At 38.4% G+C, this 17,603-nt stretch overlaps 4 protein-coding genes across 6 annotated transcripts; 3 read left to right on the top strand and 1 right to left on the bottom strand.

The window, feature by feature from the left end:
• Positions 1-1,592: 1,592 nt before the first annotated feature.
• LOC121969279 (vacuolar iron transporter homolog 1-like) lies at positions 1,593-2,570 on the top strand. The gene has a single exon (XM_042519278.1). It carries the CDS (start codon positions 1,870-1,872, stop codon positions 2,533-2,535), a length of 666 nt encoding a protein of 221 aa, XP_042375212.1. The 5' UTR covers positions 1,593-1,869; the 3' UTR covers positions 2,536-2,570.
• Positions 2,571-2,775: 205 nt separating this feature from the next.
• On the bottom strand, positions 2,776-5,807 carry LOC121969280 (soluble inorganic pyrophosphatase PPA1-like). Its single transcript, XM_042519280.1, has 9 exons — positions 5,656-5,807; positions 4,516-4,643; positions 4,404-4,432; positions 4,038-4,103; positions 3,810-3,917; positions 3,573-3,638; positions 3,370-3,490; positions 3,147-3,228; positions 2,776-3,051 (listed from the first exon to the last, which is right to left on the bottom strand). The coding sequence occupies exons 2-9, from the start codon at positions 4,637-4,639 to the stop codon at positions 3,009-3,011; spliced, it is 639 nt and encodes a 212-aa protein (XP_042375214.1). The 5' UTR covers positions 4,640-4,643; positions 5,656-5,807; the 3' UTR covers positions 2,776-3,008.
• Positions 5,808-8,162: 2,355 nt separating this feature from the next.
• LOC121969278 (tubby-like F-box protein 8) lies at positions 8,163-12,651 on the top strand. Of its 2 annotated transcripts, none has more exons than XM_042519277.1 (5): positions 8,163-8,403; positions 10,328-10,702; positions 10,847-10,934; positions 11,604-11,736; positions 11,828-12,651. In XM_042519277.1, exons 2-5 carry the CDS (start codon positions 10,337-10,339, stop codon positions 12,537-12,539), a joined length of 1,299 nt encoding a protein of 432 aa, XP_042375211.1. In that variant the 5' UTR covers positions 8,163-8,403; positions 10,328-10,336; the 3' UTR covers positions 12,540-12,651. The 2 variants fall into 2 exon arrangements, with proteins under 2 accessions (XP_042375211.1, XP_042375210.1); XM_042519276.1 differs by lacking the exon at positions 8,163-8,403 and adding an exon at positions 8,410-8,594.
• Positions 12,652-14,046: 1,395 nt separating this feature from the next.
• Positions 14,047-17,419, top strand: LOC121969276 (60S ribosomal protein L3-like). 2 transcript variants are annotated; one of them, XM_042519274.1, is made up of 6 exons: positions 14,047-14,148; positions 14,480-14,577; positions 15,259-15,369; positions 15,907-16,211; positions 16,336-16,745; positions 16,968-17,419. In XM_042519274.1, exons 2-6 carry the CDS (start codon positions 14,493-14,495, stop codon positions 17,224-17,226), a joined length of 1,170 nt encoding a protein of 389 aa, XP_042375208.1. In that variant the 5' UTR covers positions 14,047-14,148; positions 14,480-14,492; the 3' UTR covers positions 17,227-17,419. The 2 variants fall into 2 exon arrangements, with proteins under 2 accessions (XP_042375208.1, XP_042375209.1); XM_042519275.1 differs by having other exon boundaries at positions 14,053-14,148; positions 14,484-14,577.
• Positions 17,420-17,603: the final 184 nt, after the last annotated feature.

The following is a 17,603-nucleotide window of genomic DNA, read 5'->3' as shown; positions in this document are numbered from 1 at the left end:
ACATGTAGAAATGGAGCTTAAAGACATCTAAAAGAAAGGGAAATGGACATCTTAAGAGGGAATATACTACTGCATTATTGGTAGATGTTGATAGTGCTCTCGAAAGAAGAAAAAACTATTAAACTGTCTTTTAGAGTTCTTTTGGGTACCCTTTTACATCTGTTGTAGAAACTTGTCATTTCTTCGTGAATAAGTGAGGTCTCAAGTAGGCATTTCTTGTGCCATGTTTGTGCAAGTATTCCTTAATTTCTTAATATACCATTTTGCATGTTTGTTCTAGTGTTTTTTGTCGTTAGCCATTTTGTGTTGAACCTAGAGGAAAATTTAAAGTATACGCTTGATTATAATATAATGTAATTAATAGCATGGAAGCCTCAAAAACTTCTTGCCTACTTTCTCTGGAGTGATGGAAACAGACAACATTTCAGTCAGAGTGCAATTTTTTTTTTAAAAAAAAAATGCATATTGTTACAGAGGCTATAATTGTTTGTTGTCGTCCTTCATTAATAGATTTCTTTGCCTTCTGGCAATTCACTTCTATTTTTTTGAATTTTTATTGTTAGAATTTAATCAAAATCTTATATTATGAAAGATTTAATAAAAATTATGGATTAAAAGGATATATGATATTTTTACTGGCATAAGGTCTTTTGAGAAAAACCTAATAGAAAAGTCATGAAACTTAGATCTAAAATAGACAATATCATATCATTATAATACTACAAAATTTCCTACAAATAATGACAGGATTACCAACTGAAGTTAAAACAGTCGGAAACATCCGACTGATTTAACTTCAGTCGAAAATTATCGATTGAATTTAAATCCGTCGGTAATTACCGACGAAATTGGTTATTCCGTCGGTAATTACCGACTGATTTTTAAACTCATGTGGGAGGGTCAGGGTCCAGACCAGATATCATGTGGGAGGGCCTTGAACGAAGTTGAGAGTGGATCCGGAGTAGGTCAAGATGATCGTATGTTCACGGGAAACTCGAAATAGGTCAAAGTGACCAGATGCTTGCGGAGAGGTTCGAAACAAGTCAGGGTGACCGGATACTCGTCGGGAGACCTGGAGTAGGTTAGGATGACCGAATGCTTGTGAGGAGGCACTGAAGCAAGTCAGGGTGACCGGATACTTACGGGGAGGCTTGGAGCAGGTCAAGATGACTGGATTCTTGTGAGAAGACCTGGAGCAGGTCAGGGTGACCAGATACTCGCGGGGAGATGAATAGGTCAGGAGCCCCGAAGCAGGTCAAGGTGACCGAATGCTCGCGGAAAGACCCGCCGTAGCTTAAGGTGACCAGGTGCGAATGCTTGTGAGGAGGCCCAAGCATGTCAGGGTGACCAGATGCTCACGAGAAGACCCGAACCATAAGAGTAAGTGTGGTCCTTCGTTTGAGGGGAAGATTATTGGGATTCAATCAAAATCTCATATTGGAAAGATTGTGTAAAAATCATAGAGTTAAAAGGATACATGATATTTCCATTGGTATGTGGTCTTTTTCAAAAAGTCCAAAAATAAAACCATGAGCATCTAGTTCTAAAATGAATAATATCATGTCATTGTAAAAATACATGACATCCTTTGACACAACAACCCTCTTATTTTTCACCATGGAATTAGGTCATGGGCAATGGTTCAGCTAGCTGTTTCTGATGCTGCGTGGAAGATGTTCGATAAAAAGGCCCAATGAGGCCTAACTAAATTACGGAATACTCCACTTAGTGGCGCCACCACCATGGTCGATCGATCACTATCTCGATGACGACCGGAGAATGACTATAAAGAGACCGCCGCACGGCGTGTGTCTTCCACACTGCTTCCCTGCTACTGCCTCCCCTGTCTCCACGCGGCAAAATTAATCCATGGCCAGCGTTGATGGAAGCGGCATTAAGCTTTCTTTTGAAAGTCTCGAGGAGGGGGCGGTCGTCGCTCCAGCCGGCGCCGTCGTCGAGGTCCGGGACGACTGCTCCCGGCGCGCACAGTGGCTGCGCGCGGCGGTGCTCGGCGCCAACGACGGGCTCGTCTCCACCGCGTCGCTCATGATGGGCGTCGGCGCCGTGAAGGACGACGCGAAGGCGATGGTCCTCTCGGGCTTCGCGGGGCTCGTGGCCGGCGCGTGCAGCATGGCCATCGGCGAGTTCGTGTCGGTGTACTCGCAGGTGGACATTGAGGTGGCGGCGCAGCGGAGGAGGGAGAAGCGGAGGGAGGCGAGCGAGGAGGGGAAGATGGAAGAGGAGGGGCCGGAGCAGCTTCCGAGCCCGCTGCAGGCGGCGGCTGCGTCGGCGATGGCGTTCGCGGTGGGGGCGCTGGTGCCGCTGCTGGCGGCGGGGTTTATAGGGAGTTACAGGGTGAGGCTGGGCGTGGTGGCGGCGGCGGCGAGCGCGGCTCTGGTGGCGTTCGGGTGCGTGGGTGCTTTGCTGGGGAAGGCGCCGGTGGCGAGGTCGTGCGCTAGAGTGGTGGCGGGCGGGTGGGCGGCCATGGCGGTTACGTTTGGGCTCATGAGGCTCGTGGGCGCTAAAGCGCTTTGAGCGTTACAATCACTAATCATCGTTATTATGAAGTAATAAGGCAGATCTTAATATAAAATAATACTAAAATTATATTTAAAAATGGAGTTCCATAATTATATATGTAGAAAAATCAATGCTCCCATGAACGTCTCAACTGAGAAATTGTAGTTTTAATTACTATTGCATCACTGGAGATGGAATTATGAAAGCATAATAAAATGAAATCATATTTATATTTTCTTTAATAAAAAGCAATTATGAAAGCATAATAAAATATAGCTTTAATTAACAAAATGAAATTTTCACTGTGCTATAGCATTAATTAGCAATCCAATCGTATGTTAGATGAAATGATAAAAAAAATAACAATTCAACGCCAAAAACTTCAAGACTGACAAGTAGTACAAAAGCTTCAAGACTGATAAGTAGTGCAATATCGTCGTTGCAACTCTTGATTCCAAAATAGAATATGGTGGCTTTGATTTGGGCTTTCACTGCCTCAGAGTTTGTAAGATGTATTCAGCGTAGAGATCCCTGAATAATTGCACATAGAATCATTCGATATCACTGTCAATGCTTCAATTCATTCGGTAGTTAGAAATTCAAGCAAGGCACGGAGAGTAACTCACATTGAGTGATGGATGGCTTCACGAGCACTTTGCCCCGGTAAGAAATCATTGACCGCAACCTCTTTGTTCTCATTCTTTTTGTCTGAACAGTTTCGTCAAGGTTGTTATCTGTTTTTGTTTTATTCTTGTGTATGTTCTTTTTTTTTCAAAAAAAATAAAAATTAAATCATGCATTGAACCTCAAGAATATGAAATCTAATATAACATCTCTTCGATAGGATACAGTCTTCAAAGAAGCGTCGGATCTCCGCGAGCCGATGAGGAGGTAGCTCACTGATATCATTGTAGTGACGGTATTCAGGATCGTCAGCACAAACTGCAATGATCTTATCATCTTTCTCTCCCTTTTAGAAAAAACAATAAGCATTAGTTGCACAACTTGAGGATTGGCATTGCATGTAAATTACTAATTATCTGCATTCTTGCCTGATCAATCATAGGCATAAGTCCAATGGCCTTGGCACGAAGGAAGCATCCTGGAATAACTGGTTCCTGTACAATCATTTGATTGGCAAAAGTTCAGTTATCTCTGTGATTATATTTCGTCCTTGATGGCACCAGGATGGAAAAAATATGATATCAAAAATTTCAGGCAAAGCAATCATAATGAGAAGCATCACCAATTTTATGAATCAAAGAGAAACATATAAGGTTTCAGTCAACCTGCATAAGAACCAAAACATCCATGGGGTCATTATCTTCACATAGTGTGCGAGGAATGAAACCGTAGTTCTGTGGATAAACAACTGACGAGTACAAGATCCGATCGACCTGTGAGTGAAGCCACAAAATGACATTAGAATGATAAGTTTACAGAAAATCAAAATTTTCTTGCATGCATTGTACAGGTTGTTTCAATTTTAGAATTAATAAGACAATAGGAAAACACACCTTAATCAATCCTGTCTTCTTGTCAAGTTCATATTTCACTTTGCTCCCTTTGGATATCTCGACAACCTTTGATGATTACCAATGAAAATAGCATCAATAATATTTAAAAGAAAATGTTTTTTATTTGTCATTACTCAAACTTATTATTAAGGTACAAATTCACATAATTATATTAAAATTAATCATTTACCAAATGAAAATTACATCAGAGAAACACTCATCTCTTTTTGCTAGAATGATTAACACTGATGGTGATTGGGATAGTTGCAGATGCAATTGATCTTATAGTTTGCAAATGATTAACACTAATGTTTCTTACTAATACATTTTTGCTAATCAAAGGATGATTGTCCAGAGAATACTTACAACATTGAAGATTGCAGGAGCAGCAGGACCTGCATGAAGCATCATGATATGGTTAATCCTTTGGTAATTTCAGTTGCAAAGAAATGAGTTTTGTAATATTAAATCACAGTACCTATTTCAAGATCATGCCATGGATGTGCAGCTACAGATCTCTTCGACAGTGAGGATAGGATTCTTTGATTCAGCCGTGGAATCAGGCTTTTGTGTGTTCCATTCGTTCCCTCTTGTGGATTCATAATTCTACAACAGGCCAATTAATGTCATTACTATGCACAGGGCTCTTGAGAAATCATAGTTAATTCAGTTAATGCTTGGCATTGAGTAATTTATATTAATGAACCCACAATTCCACATAGTATCATCATATTCATCACATAATGAAAATGTATTTCCATGTTCTCCCAAAAATTTGGGATCTCCTACATTAATCTTGTCCTCCATTGGGCTATAGAGTAGGTCAAATTGCTAATAATATTCAGAACAATTAATCTTTTTTATTACATTATTTTCTTTTAAAACTTTCTCTGAACCATGTATATATTTCACTCCAATCAACTCAATTTTTACTAATTAGATTTCAGATAGTAGAAGGTCGGGAAAGCAATGAAAACGGTAGAGAACCTAAATATTTAGACAAATCAACCTATACGTCTTTTACCATCCATTTATTTTCTTCATTTGTGTATTTGGTTACTTCCTTCAACCAGTTTGAAAAAAAGAAATCAGGAAGCAAAACTCGGGATTTCTCATTCAACGTGAAGAAGAATAACTGATAGTAATTCAACCTCTTGTCTCTTCAAACACAAAATTGAAGCACGCACCCTTTAAAATTAAATCCTATCATCAAATGGGATCTTTTTCCACAGTTAAAAATTGCTTCCAAACGAATTAATGCGGTATCCCCTTCGCTGAATCGGCTACTTGTTACCATCAAAAGTAACGAACAACTCGTGTGGATCATTGGATTCGATCAAAAAGTGCTTCCAAACGAGTCAGCGTGAGATCCTTTTCGTTGAAACATCTAGCATTTTATCAGACAACTGGTATTCCATTTCCCACTCAATACGATCAAATGAGAAGCAGATGTTTCTGTAGTCCGCAGAAACAGAAAGATAAAATATCTCGAGGAAAACGGATACAAATCCCCTCCCAAAAAAAACCATGACCGAGAATCTTCAATAAAATCCAGAGAAACTAATCAAATGGGAGGATGAATCGAATGCAATCACGAGAAGAGAAGAGAGAAGCACACCTCAAGTAAAAAGGCGACGGCGGCGGCCGGATCGGTGCACTGCGAACTGGAAGAAAGCCCTCGGCCGGGTACACGATGAGATGGGAGGCACGATCCTTCTTCTTCCTTTAAATAGAGAGCACAGATCGAGGTAGGGGTTTTCGGAGTGGACCCATCGCCAAGGGATTGACTCGGCCGACTCGTTCGGATATCCGAGTCAGTGACAGCACGAGGCGTGGAATATTCGGCAACACGTTGGTAGGAGATCGCCCCGTTTCTGATCTGGAACGAGACTCGACTACGGCCGAGTCTGGATGGCGATCGTGCTTGAGACACGTGGATCTTCGTTGGCGTGGACGGATACGATTCCCTGACGGTGGACTTTAAATTAAAGGCGATGAGTTGTTTCCAACGTCGTCGCATGTCGCAGTTGACGAAGAAAAGTAGCGGCAGGACGCGGGATTTCCTGTTCAAAAGAGCATAAATCAAATTGGAAGAAAATCAAGGTGACATCTGTTTTTTATTTGTAATAAAAAAACGTCCAACTTTTGGGACAAGAAGATCGTGTCTTCGTGTATCAACGTAGTTGATACTAGTATAAATTTTTTATTTTAATAAATTTTAAAATTAAATTTTAACTGATATAAATATTAAATGAACAATTATGAAGATGGGAACCCCGCATACACAGCACCAATGGAACAGACAGCAAAAAAGAAACGAGTGGCAATGAGTTGGGTTCCGTGATTTGCTGAAGGAAACGAACTGAAAATTGTTTATTTAATTCGTCTTTAAGCAAGGACTCTCAAAAAAAAAAAATAGTGATTTCTAATTGTTAAAATTTAAAATCGAACTTATTAATTCATCCCCTTTATTAAGATCAATAAAAATAGTTTATAGTCGACCAACAATTTAATCAATGGAACTAAACTAGAAGAGAAGTTGCTGAGCTATAACAATAACACAGAGGTATATTTCTCTGTTAAATTTTGCCAACCACAGTTAGAGTTTCCTTAAAATCCTTCAGTCTATAAATTAAGTAGCACTGCACTTGCTTATCTGTCTTCATTCCCTGGATGCACCATCCACAAGTTTATTCATGAATCCATGAAGCTGTAGAGGAAGTACAGAGGACTCTGCTCTGTCATCTAGCAACCTCTTACTTATGGACGTCGCCAACTCGTGAGCAATTCTGACTTCATTAATGGAGAGTAACTAGATACAGTGCTCGAACATGGAAGAAGAAAGGCAACGCCATAAAGGTCTGGCACCATTCAGTTCCATATTTAATTCACTGTTTTAACTCACAGAGCAATTGACAGGTCAGTGTCTGAACTCGATGAGTTCTCGAAGCACACGTACTTTTCACTTAACAGAGGGAGGATAAGATAAGCTTGAAAAACCTATTGCGACTTGTCCATCATTCTAAAGCTGATGATGACTTGAAAGCTGCACATAAATTTTTATATATCAGCTCGTTGAAAGACGTGCAAGAAAGCGATTTTCTTCCCCGAATTGAATAGCATCTGCGTCTCTCATGCATCGATCTGCTCCATTACTTTATCTGCAAGCATTTTTATATCTATTGATTGAGAGATTAACTTAGGTAGATTTGGCCCTAAAGTTGGCTCTTTTTCTGCGTTACAGAGTTTAGTAGAAGCCCTTTCCTTTTTGTTTTTGCCTGAGTTTCACTTCGCTAATATAGACGTGCCTGTTCTGACAAGGATAGTTGGCGTTAATTATGGGGTTTCCAGCAGGGCATGGTGTCTTATCAACAGGCTCGTGTGGTGGATTGTTTGTCAATTGATGGACTAAACCGCTCTTTAAAGCAATGGAGGAAGAACAATCAAATTATTCATCTGTATCTTGCGTTCTTCGCAACAACCCACAACATGAGTTCTGACCGTTGGATGCGTGTCACGGTAGCAACGACCGACATAAACTCGATCGTTCCGACACGCCGTATCGGAAGCCAATAACGCTCGCTTTTTCCCCAAAAATCCGCCATCTTTTGCTCCCGAAATCTGATGCGAGTGATTAGGGTAATTTTTTATTTTCCTTTTTAATTTAGTATTATTGGAGGTAAGTCCGAAATTGGACTATTACGAATTTTTAATTTTAGACCATCATATTAGATTATAGAATTAAAATTTAACATATTTGAATATGGCCATTATATAAAAAAATCATACATATACCAAGTACGGTATGATGAATTTTAATGTAATTAAATTTAGTGTGATATGACAATTGGAATATTCTTCCTCTTGCCAAACTGTTCCGGAGGAACTTTCGCTGACGAAAGATGACGTCGACACCGCTCCACTCTCCGAGTGGCTTCAAGTTCACGCGGCACGAGAGCGCAAACGGAGCCGTTATGAACAAACGGAGAGCCACGCAGAAAGCACAAGAAGGGCTAGCTCCGCCGTGATGGAACGGTAGGGACGCAAACCTTTTCATAGCACGATATCGTACCTGCCTTGTTATTGGGCAACGGTTCGTTCCCCTTGATGAGGTACATCGATGGGTGGGAGCCTCTGCTCGCTTCCTCTTTGCTGGATTTATGCTTTTTGGCCTTCGACCTTTGAGTTACGCCTTTGCTGTGCGCGTGCGGGTTCGAGAAGAGGGAAGCGAGAAGCGGCAGCGAGAAGGAAGGGATCTGCGGATACAGAGAGGGGGTTGGTCTGGGGATTCGTTGCTTGTGGGCGAATCAAGGATTGAAGGTTGAAGTGCGGAGGTGGGTTTTGCTTCTGGATTCGGACACTCAAGGTAAATCATCGATTCCGCTCCTTTCTTTGCTGTCGAGCAAGGAAGCTCTGCGCGTTTTCATTTGCTTGCACGGAGTGGTTTTAGAGGAGACTAGACTGGCAATTCTAGTTTCGACTAACGTAGTTTGTTTTTGGAGCGTAAGGGGATTCGATTTTGGGGGTACAAGCTCCAAAAAACAGTTTTTTTTAATGGTAAAGGTTTATGCTTGGAGCTCCTTCCCATGTTTTCCGATGGAATTGTTTGTGGCTTCTCCGATATTCCTCCGATGTATCATGACTTTGGATGTTGTAAATTTGATATTTTTATGATTTTATCCCCCGTTTTATGCGGTGAAGCCAGAAATCTGTCAATTCTCCCTAATCCATCTTAGTGTGATCGATTTACTGCTTGTTTTATGGACGGTTTATTTCTGGTCAAGAGTGGGTACGTACATATCTCTGTCTTTGCTTCTTTGTTCAAATTAGCAGGTTCAAACTCGGTGTCATTGTGGCTGGGGGATGAGACATTTACGTTTAAGCCAATTATTGCGAAAGTATACTTGTAATTCACTTGTTTACTGAGATGTTCATTTAGTTTTACCAACATTGTTTTTTTTGTTTGATTCCACGGAAAATTAAAGAAGAAGCACTGTGAGAAGAATTCTCTTTCTTTCCTTTTTAGTTTTGATCTTATGCTTTACATATCTATGCAATTCGTGAATTCTGGTATTTTAAAATAAATTTCAGGGAAAGGAACCCATATTGCGGGAATGTTTCTATAGTGTTCATTTATAAGTATTGGGAGAATATTTTTTTTTATGTTTCCTTTTGAGTTGTGCATGCTATTATATCTTAGCACTTTATGACTTCAGATGTCGTTGATGAGTTTCACGGAACTTTAAAGAAAAAGACTCCATCTCGTTGGAATATATTAAAGCAGTTTACTTTAATTGATATTGGGCGAATATGTTCTTTTGGTTTCTTTTTAGGTTGCACCAACTCATGTTTGTAGTTTTATGTATTTATTGGTTGAGATGAACTATTTCATACCAGTAGTATCTTTTAAAATAATATTATTGTGTTAGTTTATTTAATGGTTATAAAAAGACTAGCTAACTAGCTTAAGCTTTTGAACTGTATGTGTTTAAAGAAGCCCATTTGTCTTTTGATGTATAGAAGATCTATTATACGTGTTTAAGTCCATTAAAAGTTGATGTGTCAAGGACTTCTCATTGGTGATCTATAAATTTTTCTTGAAGTCATATAGTTTTTTCAGATTTATATTTCATAGTCAGGGGCAAATCCATGAATAGAGCCGAGAGGGAGGTCAATAAATATACTTCAAAAAAAATTTACACTGAAATTATAATTGTTTACGACGAGAAGTCATGATCTTGCATAATAGCTTCATTTCCAATTCCATTAAAAATATCTTTCTCAATGTACGGAACCATACAAGCATTAAGCCAAAAATATATAAAATTATTGTAGCAAAGGTGATTACGCTCACTCTAGACACCCCTCACAATTTGTCCTCAGGTTGTAGGAAAGGAGGTAAATCACGGGATCAGTTTATAGCAGACCGCCACGTGGCTAGAGGGCAAGAGGAATTTTTTTTCCTTGAGGACATGCGTCCGCCGGGAATTGACCCCTTAAAAAAACTATAATAAGGGGCAAAATGTGTAAATAGGAGGGGCAACATTATAAACTATAATGATACCAATAAAAAAAAATTGATTTGAGGGGGACGGCTGAAATTATAAACTATAATGATTTTAATAAAAAAATTTTTGAAGGGGGGCAGATTCGCTCTTGTTCATAGTTGTTCATTTTATTCAGGATTTCTTGTCAATTTATACAGTTAGTTGATTTTATGTGCACTGGCTTTCTGCTATCATTTATTTACTTCTTGAGTAGCATTCTTTCTTGCTTCTATCATGGTTCAGCTAAGCCAGATGTCATTTGACTCATTCCGGAGCATTGTTCGTGATGTGAGGGATAGCTTTGGTAGTTTGTCAAGGCGGAGTTTTGAAGTGAGGCTTTCAGGCTTTTCTGGCCATCATAAAGGGAAATCTCAAGGTTCTGTTTATGATGCCCATGAACCCCTTCAAGTTGTTCAGCAAAGTCGCTGGGCTACTCTTCCTTCGGAGCTACTTTTTGATGTGATTAAAAGGTTAGAAGAAAATGAAGCTACATGGCCATCGCGCAAGCATGTTGTGTCATGTGCAGCTGTGTGCAAATCATGGAGGGAGATGTGTAAAGAGGTAGTAAGAAGTCCAGAGTTTTCTGGGAAGCTCACTTTTCCTGTATCTTTAAAACAGGTAATCTTTATATTCTCACTTAACAACGAAGATATTATAGTTGGAACATTTATAGCACATTAAGAAGTCGATGCATTACCTTTATTTCCTCCTAAAGTTTGATTCATTACTGACTTTTAGATTTTTGTTTGATTTTGTATATAGCCTGGAGCTCGAGATGGGGTAATCCAATGTTTCATCAAGAGGGATAAGTCAAAATCAACTTATCATCTCTATTTATGTCTTAGTTCTGGTAAGTTGTCTTATTCCTGGTAAGCATGCTCTTTGTTTGCTAAATTTGGCCAACAAATATCACCAATATGAAGTTTTTGTATTGTGTCCATATTTTCCATTCTTGATGTGCAAAAGGCATGTTGGATTGTCTTAATAATTTTGTCATGGAACACATATAACACTGCACTACAGTAAATTTTCTTGCTTTTAAACTGACTTTTGAAATTGCAATACTAATTTTTCATTCAAGTTTTCTCAAGTCACACAGTTGATCAAGGTCCAAATTGAGCAACCATGGAAGTTGAATTGTTTTATTTCATCTGTTTAATCTTGTGCATCAGCGTAGGTTCTGTATTGAATCACAAGTTTATGTGATTATCCGTATGCATTCTGACTTAAATATCGGAATTGTTTACATACCCAAATAACTCTACTTCGGTTTATTTTCTATCAAAGTGTTCGAAGAACAAACTATTTGCAAGATTGTTTGTGTGTTCATGGTACATTTAGTAGTTATTGCTATGCTCGTGTATGCTAGGATTAACAATGCTGAAGCAAATCAGGAATTTAGTTTTATTTTGGTTAATTGGTCTTTTCTTTGAATAGCATTTTGAATTTCTTTGAACAAACAGTCAGATGTATATTTCTATTAGTTAACAACTCAACATTTCTGGATGTTCCCATGTAGCTGTGCTTGTTGAGAATGGTAAATTTCTCTTATCAGCTAAGAGAAATCGGAAACCAACTTGTACCGAATACACCATTTCGATGGATGCTGGCAACATATCACGCTCGAGCAGCACCTACATCGGGAAATTGAGGTGTTTCATCTTTTGTTTGTACATCTTTTATATAAATTTTAAATAAAACCGAGTAAACTGAATACTGCTACTTCTTTCCCTGGCATTTTAGGTCAAATTTTGTAGGGACAAAGTTCAGGATCAATGATACTCAGCCTCCATACAACAGGGCTGCTATTTGCCCTACTGGTCGAACCAGCCATAGATTCTACTCAAAGAAAGTTTCACCCAAGGTGCCATCAAGCAGCTATCCCATAGCTCAGGTGACATATGAATTGAATGTTCTCGGAACTCGAGGACCACGACGGATGCACTGTGTCATCCACTCTATCCCAGCATCCTCCCTTGAGCCCGGTGGCGCGGTCCCTGGACAACCTGACAGTCTAGTTACTCGCAACTTTAATTCTTTCCGCAGCCTTTCCTCCACGTCCTCTTACATGGACCGCTCCTTCGATTTTAGCAGTTCGCGGTTCTCTGATATTTCTGGAGGAGCTGAAGAGACCGATGCAAAGGAGAGACCGTTAGTACTCCGAAACAAACCACCTCGTTGGCACGAGCAGCTACAATGTTGGTGCCTCAACTTCCGGGGCCGTGTGACGATTGCCTCTGTGAAGAACTTCCAGCTGATTGCCGCTCCACAACCCGCTGCTCCCAACCTAGCAACCGCCACACAGCCAGCTGCACCGGGTCATGATAAGATCATACTTCAGTTTGGCAAGGTTGCGAAAGATATGTTCACCATGGACTACCGGTACCCGCTTTCGACATTCCAAGCTTTTGCTATCTGTTTGAGTAGCTTCGATACGAAATTGGCCTGTGAATAGAATGAAGAGAAAACAGGAAACGATAAGCAATCACCCTGGTGCCGTTTTGTTGCTATTCTTGCTGGATATTGTAAAACTGCAGCATCTAATTCTTAAGTACTAGTTTGTCATAGTTTTACAGTTCACCATTAAGATAGTATTAGAATTTGAATCTTAATCCTCACTGAAATCTATTTTTAATTTATATCTTTGTATAAGTAATAAAAGGAACATTTAAATCAAAATAAACAATTAGTATTTGATTTGATTTAAGGTGACGTTTGGTTTAGAGAATTGGAAATGAGGGAATATATTTGGGAATGAGGGAATAGATTTATTTTTAAATTTTGTGTTTAGTTGATGAGAACAGAATTAAAATTTTAAAATAAAATTAGAAATTTGGGTATTAATGAAACTCGTTTTTTTTTTTGGGTTTTGATGAAAATGGGAATGATAATTAAGTTTTGGATTAAAATATTTTTAATATATTTGTTTAAATTTTCTTTCATATCATTTTCTCTCTCTTGTTCTTTCTTATTATATATTTTTTTTCTCGGTCTTCTCAAGACGATCTAGTGGTTAGTTAAAATCGAGATAAATGTCTCCTTTATATGTTAGCCACTATTCTAAAGGTTAGTAGTCATCCGTAATTTACCTCTTTTATGTTGGCCCTAGGACGGGTTGGCGGAGGCGCTGGGGACAAACTTATTTACTTTTTTGTCACCATACTTTTTCTCTCTCTTTCTATCATTATATTTTTCTAACCTCAATTTCTTCCATCATGTACTCTATCTCCTTATTTTTTTATCATACTTTTTTCTCTCTTCATTTTCTCTATCACACTATCTTATCGCAGTCTTATTTTTTATTTTTTTCTCATCACATTCTCTCTCATCATATTTTCTCTCCTTAATCTCTCTCACCACACATCCTCTGTCATCATGTTTTTCTCTTCATTCTCTCTTCGTCCCCTCTCATCATATTTTCTCTTTCTTCATCTTCTCTCATCATGCGTTCATCATCACACTTTTTTTTTTCTTATTTTCTTTTATCACACTCTCTTTATTCATTATTTCTTATCACATTTTCTCTTTCGTCATACTTTCTCTCTTATCATTTTCTCTCATCATTTTTTCCTTTCACATTGAACTTTCTCTTACATCTAATTTTTTTCTTTTATTTTTCTCTAAGGGTAAAAAAGAAAATTTTAATTTATTCTAATAAAAAATATTCAACTAATCAAATATTATATTTAAGAGTGATATTTATAATCACATCTATTTCTATTTTACAATACTATAATTCATATTCCCATTTAGATTTTTTAAAAAAGAACAAAACACCTCTAAATTCCTTATCATCGGTAAATCAAGGAGTGTATATAACGCAGCTCATCCAATCTGGGTTGGATCTTACGTCGGCCCAATTAGAGCCCAACTTCTGCCGTCTCACACTCTCACCTGGACCCGGGTTCCCTCACCCTGTAATTCTCAAAGATAACAAGGACATTTTGGTAATAATGGTTTTCGACGCACATTATAAGCGCTGGCCATTCGTTAGGGTTTCGTGTGGTGTGGTCCTCCGGCGGCCTGCAGGCACTCTGGTGCGGGAAACGAGAGGCTACTTCAAGGTTCTACCTCCGGCATTCCTTCTGCGCGCTTGAGTTGTCTCACTATTGCGTTTTGCTAGTACTTTTACTACTTTCGAACTTGTTTTAGAATTAAAGGGCAGGATGATTGCTTAACGTAGAAAGAATTGCTTTGTTTTGATTTTTAATTTGTCGAGAATCATGCGTGATTCAGAGTTTTTGTTGTTGTTGTTTTTAGGCGCAAGATTTATTTTAAGTTTTTTTTTGCCATTGTTAAATTGTATAAAATTTCATGTTTTAATTTTGTTTCCTCTTTTCCTTTTTTCTCTTATTAATGGCTAAAGTCATCTTTTTTGCGCATTGTATGCTGAAGGTAGGTAGGAAAGATGTCTCATCGGAAATTTGAGCACCCAAGGCATGGGTCGCTAGGGTTTCTCCCGAGGAAACGAGCTTCTCGTCATCGTGGAAAAGGTATCATGGAAACATTGTCAGCTTGCTTTGTGCATTCTCTGATATTTTCCCATATATTATGTGCATTCTAATATCCTTGTTATCAATTCACTTTTATTGCTAGATTCATTTGTGGTATTGTCTATGCCGTTGTGTAACTTCAAATTTTGCTCTTATATTTCTTTTGCATTTGTTTGAAAGCCATGGCTAACCATAGTCTCTGCCAGACATCATTCTTATGTGGTTCCTTAGTGGAGTCTGTGGCGTTTTGGCATCTAGAAACATTGAATATGTTGTTATTTGCATGGTGAAACTTGAATTGTGTGTAAGACTGATGATTAACAATAGGCTACTTTATTCTATTCTCTGAATTCTAATATATTCAACATTTATTATTAGAATAAACGAAGCTTAGAAGCTTGTATTTTATACACAGTAATGCACATTCACTGTTATCAGGCCTGCATTATTGGATGCTTGTGCAATTTGAATGTTTTTAGTCATCTTAATATTTTACTAGTGCCCCTGTGTAATGGCAACTCTCTTAATATTTTTTTTTTGTTACTAGATTAATTTGGCTTTTTTTTCAATACATTGCTTCTCCAATCTTCTTGTTTTGATTGAAAATTCAATGAATTCCAGAAGTAAATTCTTTGTTTTAACTTAACAATGTTATATTTTTTTGGTTATTTTTAAATGCAGTGAAGTCCTTCCCCAAGGATGACCCTACCAAACCTTGCAAGTTAACTGCATTCCTTGGATACAAGTCTGGTATGACCCACATTGTACGTGAGGTCGAGAAACCAGGATCAAGTATGTGTTCATTTGTCTGGTTTCTACACTCAGATTGAAATTTTGATAATTTATTCCTTTCTGTTGTCATCCATAAAGGTAGATCTGTAAACAAGTTGCTGATTAAAACTGACACTTTAGTAATTGTTATATCCTTTGAATTTGTTCTTTTGTTCCTTCTATATTGATGATCATTTGTGCAACTTAAAAAAATATTAATTTGTGTAGATATATAGCTAAAATTGTAACCAATGGCACCTTATCGTCGAACACTGTAAAATGGAGCAAAAAACTTATTTCAGAGACCATCAATTTCTTGCTTTCTCTGTCTTATGATATTATTGTATGCTTATTTTAACAACTGTGGAAATGTCATATTAATTACAATTCATTGTATGGATAGCATCAGTTGCTTTTGTATTCCAATTTCTTCTTTAGATTCCTTTCACATTTTTTGCCAGCTTGCTTATGTTGTTGCCTACCATTCAACATCTCCATACTTGTTAATTTGAAATGTGAAACTCATATGAAGCATGTGACATCTCTTCTTCTTCTCAGAGCTTCATAAGAAGGAGACTTGTGAAGCTGTTACTATCATAGAAACTCCACCAATGGTGGTTGTTGGACTTGTTGCCTATGTGAAGACACCACATGGTCTTCGTTCTCTCAACACTGTGTGGGCTCAGCATTTAAGTGAGGAAGTGAGACGAAGATTCTACAAGAACTGGTACAAGAGCAAGAAGACGGCTTTTGCAAAATACTCTAAGAAATATGAAAGTGAGGAGGGAAAGAAAGAAATTCAGTCACAACTAGAAAAGATGAAGAAGTATGCCTCTGTCATTCGTGTTCTGGCTCACACTCAGGTGCATATAAAGGATTCACTTGTTATAAAAGATGACCATCAACATCATAATTCTTTACAAACAGTGTTATTTTTATAAATGTTACCAGAATTAGCTCATGTTCCTTTGTGTTTTGATGTCCCAGATTAGGAAGATGAAGGGCCTCAAACAGAAAAAAGCCCATCTGATGGAGATCCAAGTTAATGGTGGGACTGTGGCACAAAAGGTGGATTTTGCTTACGGCTTCTTTGAGAAGCAAGTACCCATGGATGCTGTCTTCCAGAAAGACGAGATGATTGATATTATTGGTGTTACAAAAGGTAAAGGTTATGAAGGTGTTGTCACTCGTTGGGGTGTCACCCGCCTTCCACGTAAGACGCACAGGGGTCTCCGCAAGGTTGCCTGTATTGGGGCGTGGCATCCTGCCAGAGTATCCTACACTGTTGCTCGTGCTGGACAGAATGGTTACCACCACCGCACTGAAATGAACAAGAAGATTTACAAGATTGGCAAATCTGGAGATGAATCCCACACTGCTATGACTGAGTTTGATAGGTAACTTATCCATCTTTTATTGCTATCACTGATTTTGATATGTAATTTAACTCCTTTATCTTTTATTTCGTCAATTTTTACTCGTGCTTTCACAAAATATTCCATTCCAATAATCTCATTCGAACTGTTTAGTTCACTTGCCAAATGCAAGCTTGAATTGTATCCCATCACACCAGAAAGAACACACAGCAATCTGACCTGTTATTTCCTGCTTTTTGGCAGGACTGAGAAAGACATCACACCCATGGGTGGCTTCCCACACTATGGTATTGTGAAGGAAGACTATATTATGATTAAGGGGTGTTGTGTGGGGCCAAAGAAAAGGGTCGTCACTCTTCGTCAATCCCTACTAAAGCAAACTTCTCGCGTTGCCCTCGAGGAGATCAAGCTCAAGTTCATTGATACTTCTTCCAAGTTTGGTCATGGACGTTTCCAAACAACTCAAGAGAAGCGAAAGTTCTATGGCAAGCTGAAGGCATGATTTTAGCAACAATTTGTGCAAGCGCTGAGTCTGAAAATTTCTGTTAAAGAGATCTGTTTAGAAGGATTTTCTCTGCGTGATTTGAACTTTGAGATTCCTTAATTGTTAGTACTTTTCAATTTTCTAAAATTGTTATGGCTATGACAATGCTTTTTTGTCACTTCAAACAATTTGGTTTTTATGGGTTTCTTTTCGTCTGAATTGCAATGTTGCTTCTCGATATCATTTTACTACTTTCTTACATGATTTACCATCAATTCTATAATCATTTTTTGTTTTTCAGCGGGTCCTCGTTGATACATTTTACACGATGAGTTGCATGGTATGAAATTTGGCATTTTACCAAATTAGACAGTTTTGTAAATTTATGGAAAACA

This window comes from Zingiber officinale, chromosome 4A, assembly GCF_018446385.1.
Source record: "Zingiber officinale cultivar Zhangliang chromosome 4A, Zo_v1.1, whole genome shotgun sequence".
In the NCBI taxonomy this organism is placed as follows: domain Eukaryota; kingdom Viridiplantae; phylum Streptophyta; class Magnoliopsida; order Zingiberales; family Zingiberaceae; genus Zingiber; species Zingiber officinale.
Note: the sequence above shows the minus strand (reverse complement) of the source record. Positions and strands in the feature narration are given on the sequence as shown.

Bases quoted from the DNA above. Each gene is read 5' to 3' on its own strand.
- LOC121969279 (XM_042519278.1), top strand. From the start codon at position 1,870: ATGGCCAGCGTTGATGGAAGCGGCATTAAGCTTTCTTTTGAAAGTCTC.
- LOC121969280 (XM_042519280.1), bottom strand. From the start codon at position 4,639: ATGAATCCACAAGAGGGAACGAATGGAACACACAAAAGCCTGATTCCA. The intron at 4,104-4,403 runs GTAAGTATTCTC...TAATCATCAAAG, and splicing joins CTCCTGCAATCTTCAATGTT to GTTGTCGAGATATCCAAAGG. The intron at 3,491-3,572 runs GCAAGAATGCAG...TTTTTCTAAAAG, and splicing joins TTATGCCTATGATTGATCAG to GGAGAGAAAGATGATAAGAT.
- LOC121969278 (XM_042519276.1), top strand. The intron at 10,703-10,846 runs GTAATCTTTATA...TTTTGTATATAG, and splicing joins TTCCTGTATCTTTAAAACAG to CCTGGAGCTCGAGATGGGGT. The intron at 11,737-11,827 runs GTGTTTCATCTT...CTGGCATTTTAG, and splicing joins ACCTACATCGGGAAATTGAG to GTCAAATTTTGTAGGGACAA.
- LOC121969276 (XM_042519274.1), top strand. From the start codon at position 14,493: ATGTCTCATCGGAAATTTGAGCACCCAAGGCATGGGTCGCTAGGGTTT. The intron at 14,578-15,258 runs GTATCATGGAAA...TTTTAAATGCAG, and splicing joins TTCTCGTCATCGTGGAAAAG to TGAAGTCCTTCCCCAAGGAT. The intron at 16,746-16,967 runs GTAACTTATCCA...GCTTTTTGGCAG, and splicing joins GCTATGACTGAGTTTGATAG to GACTGAGAAAGACATCACAC.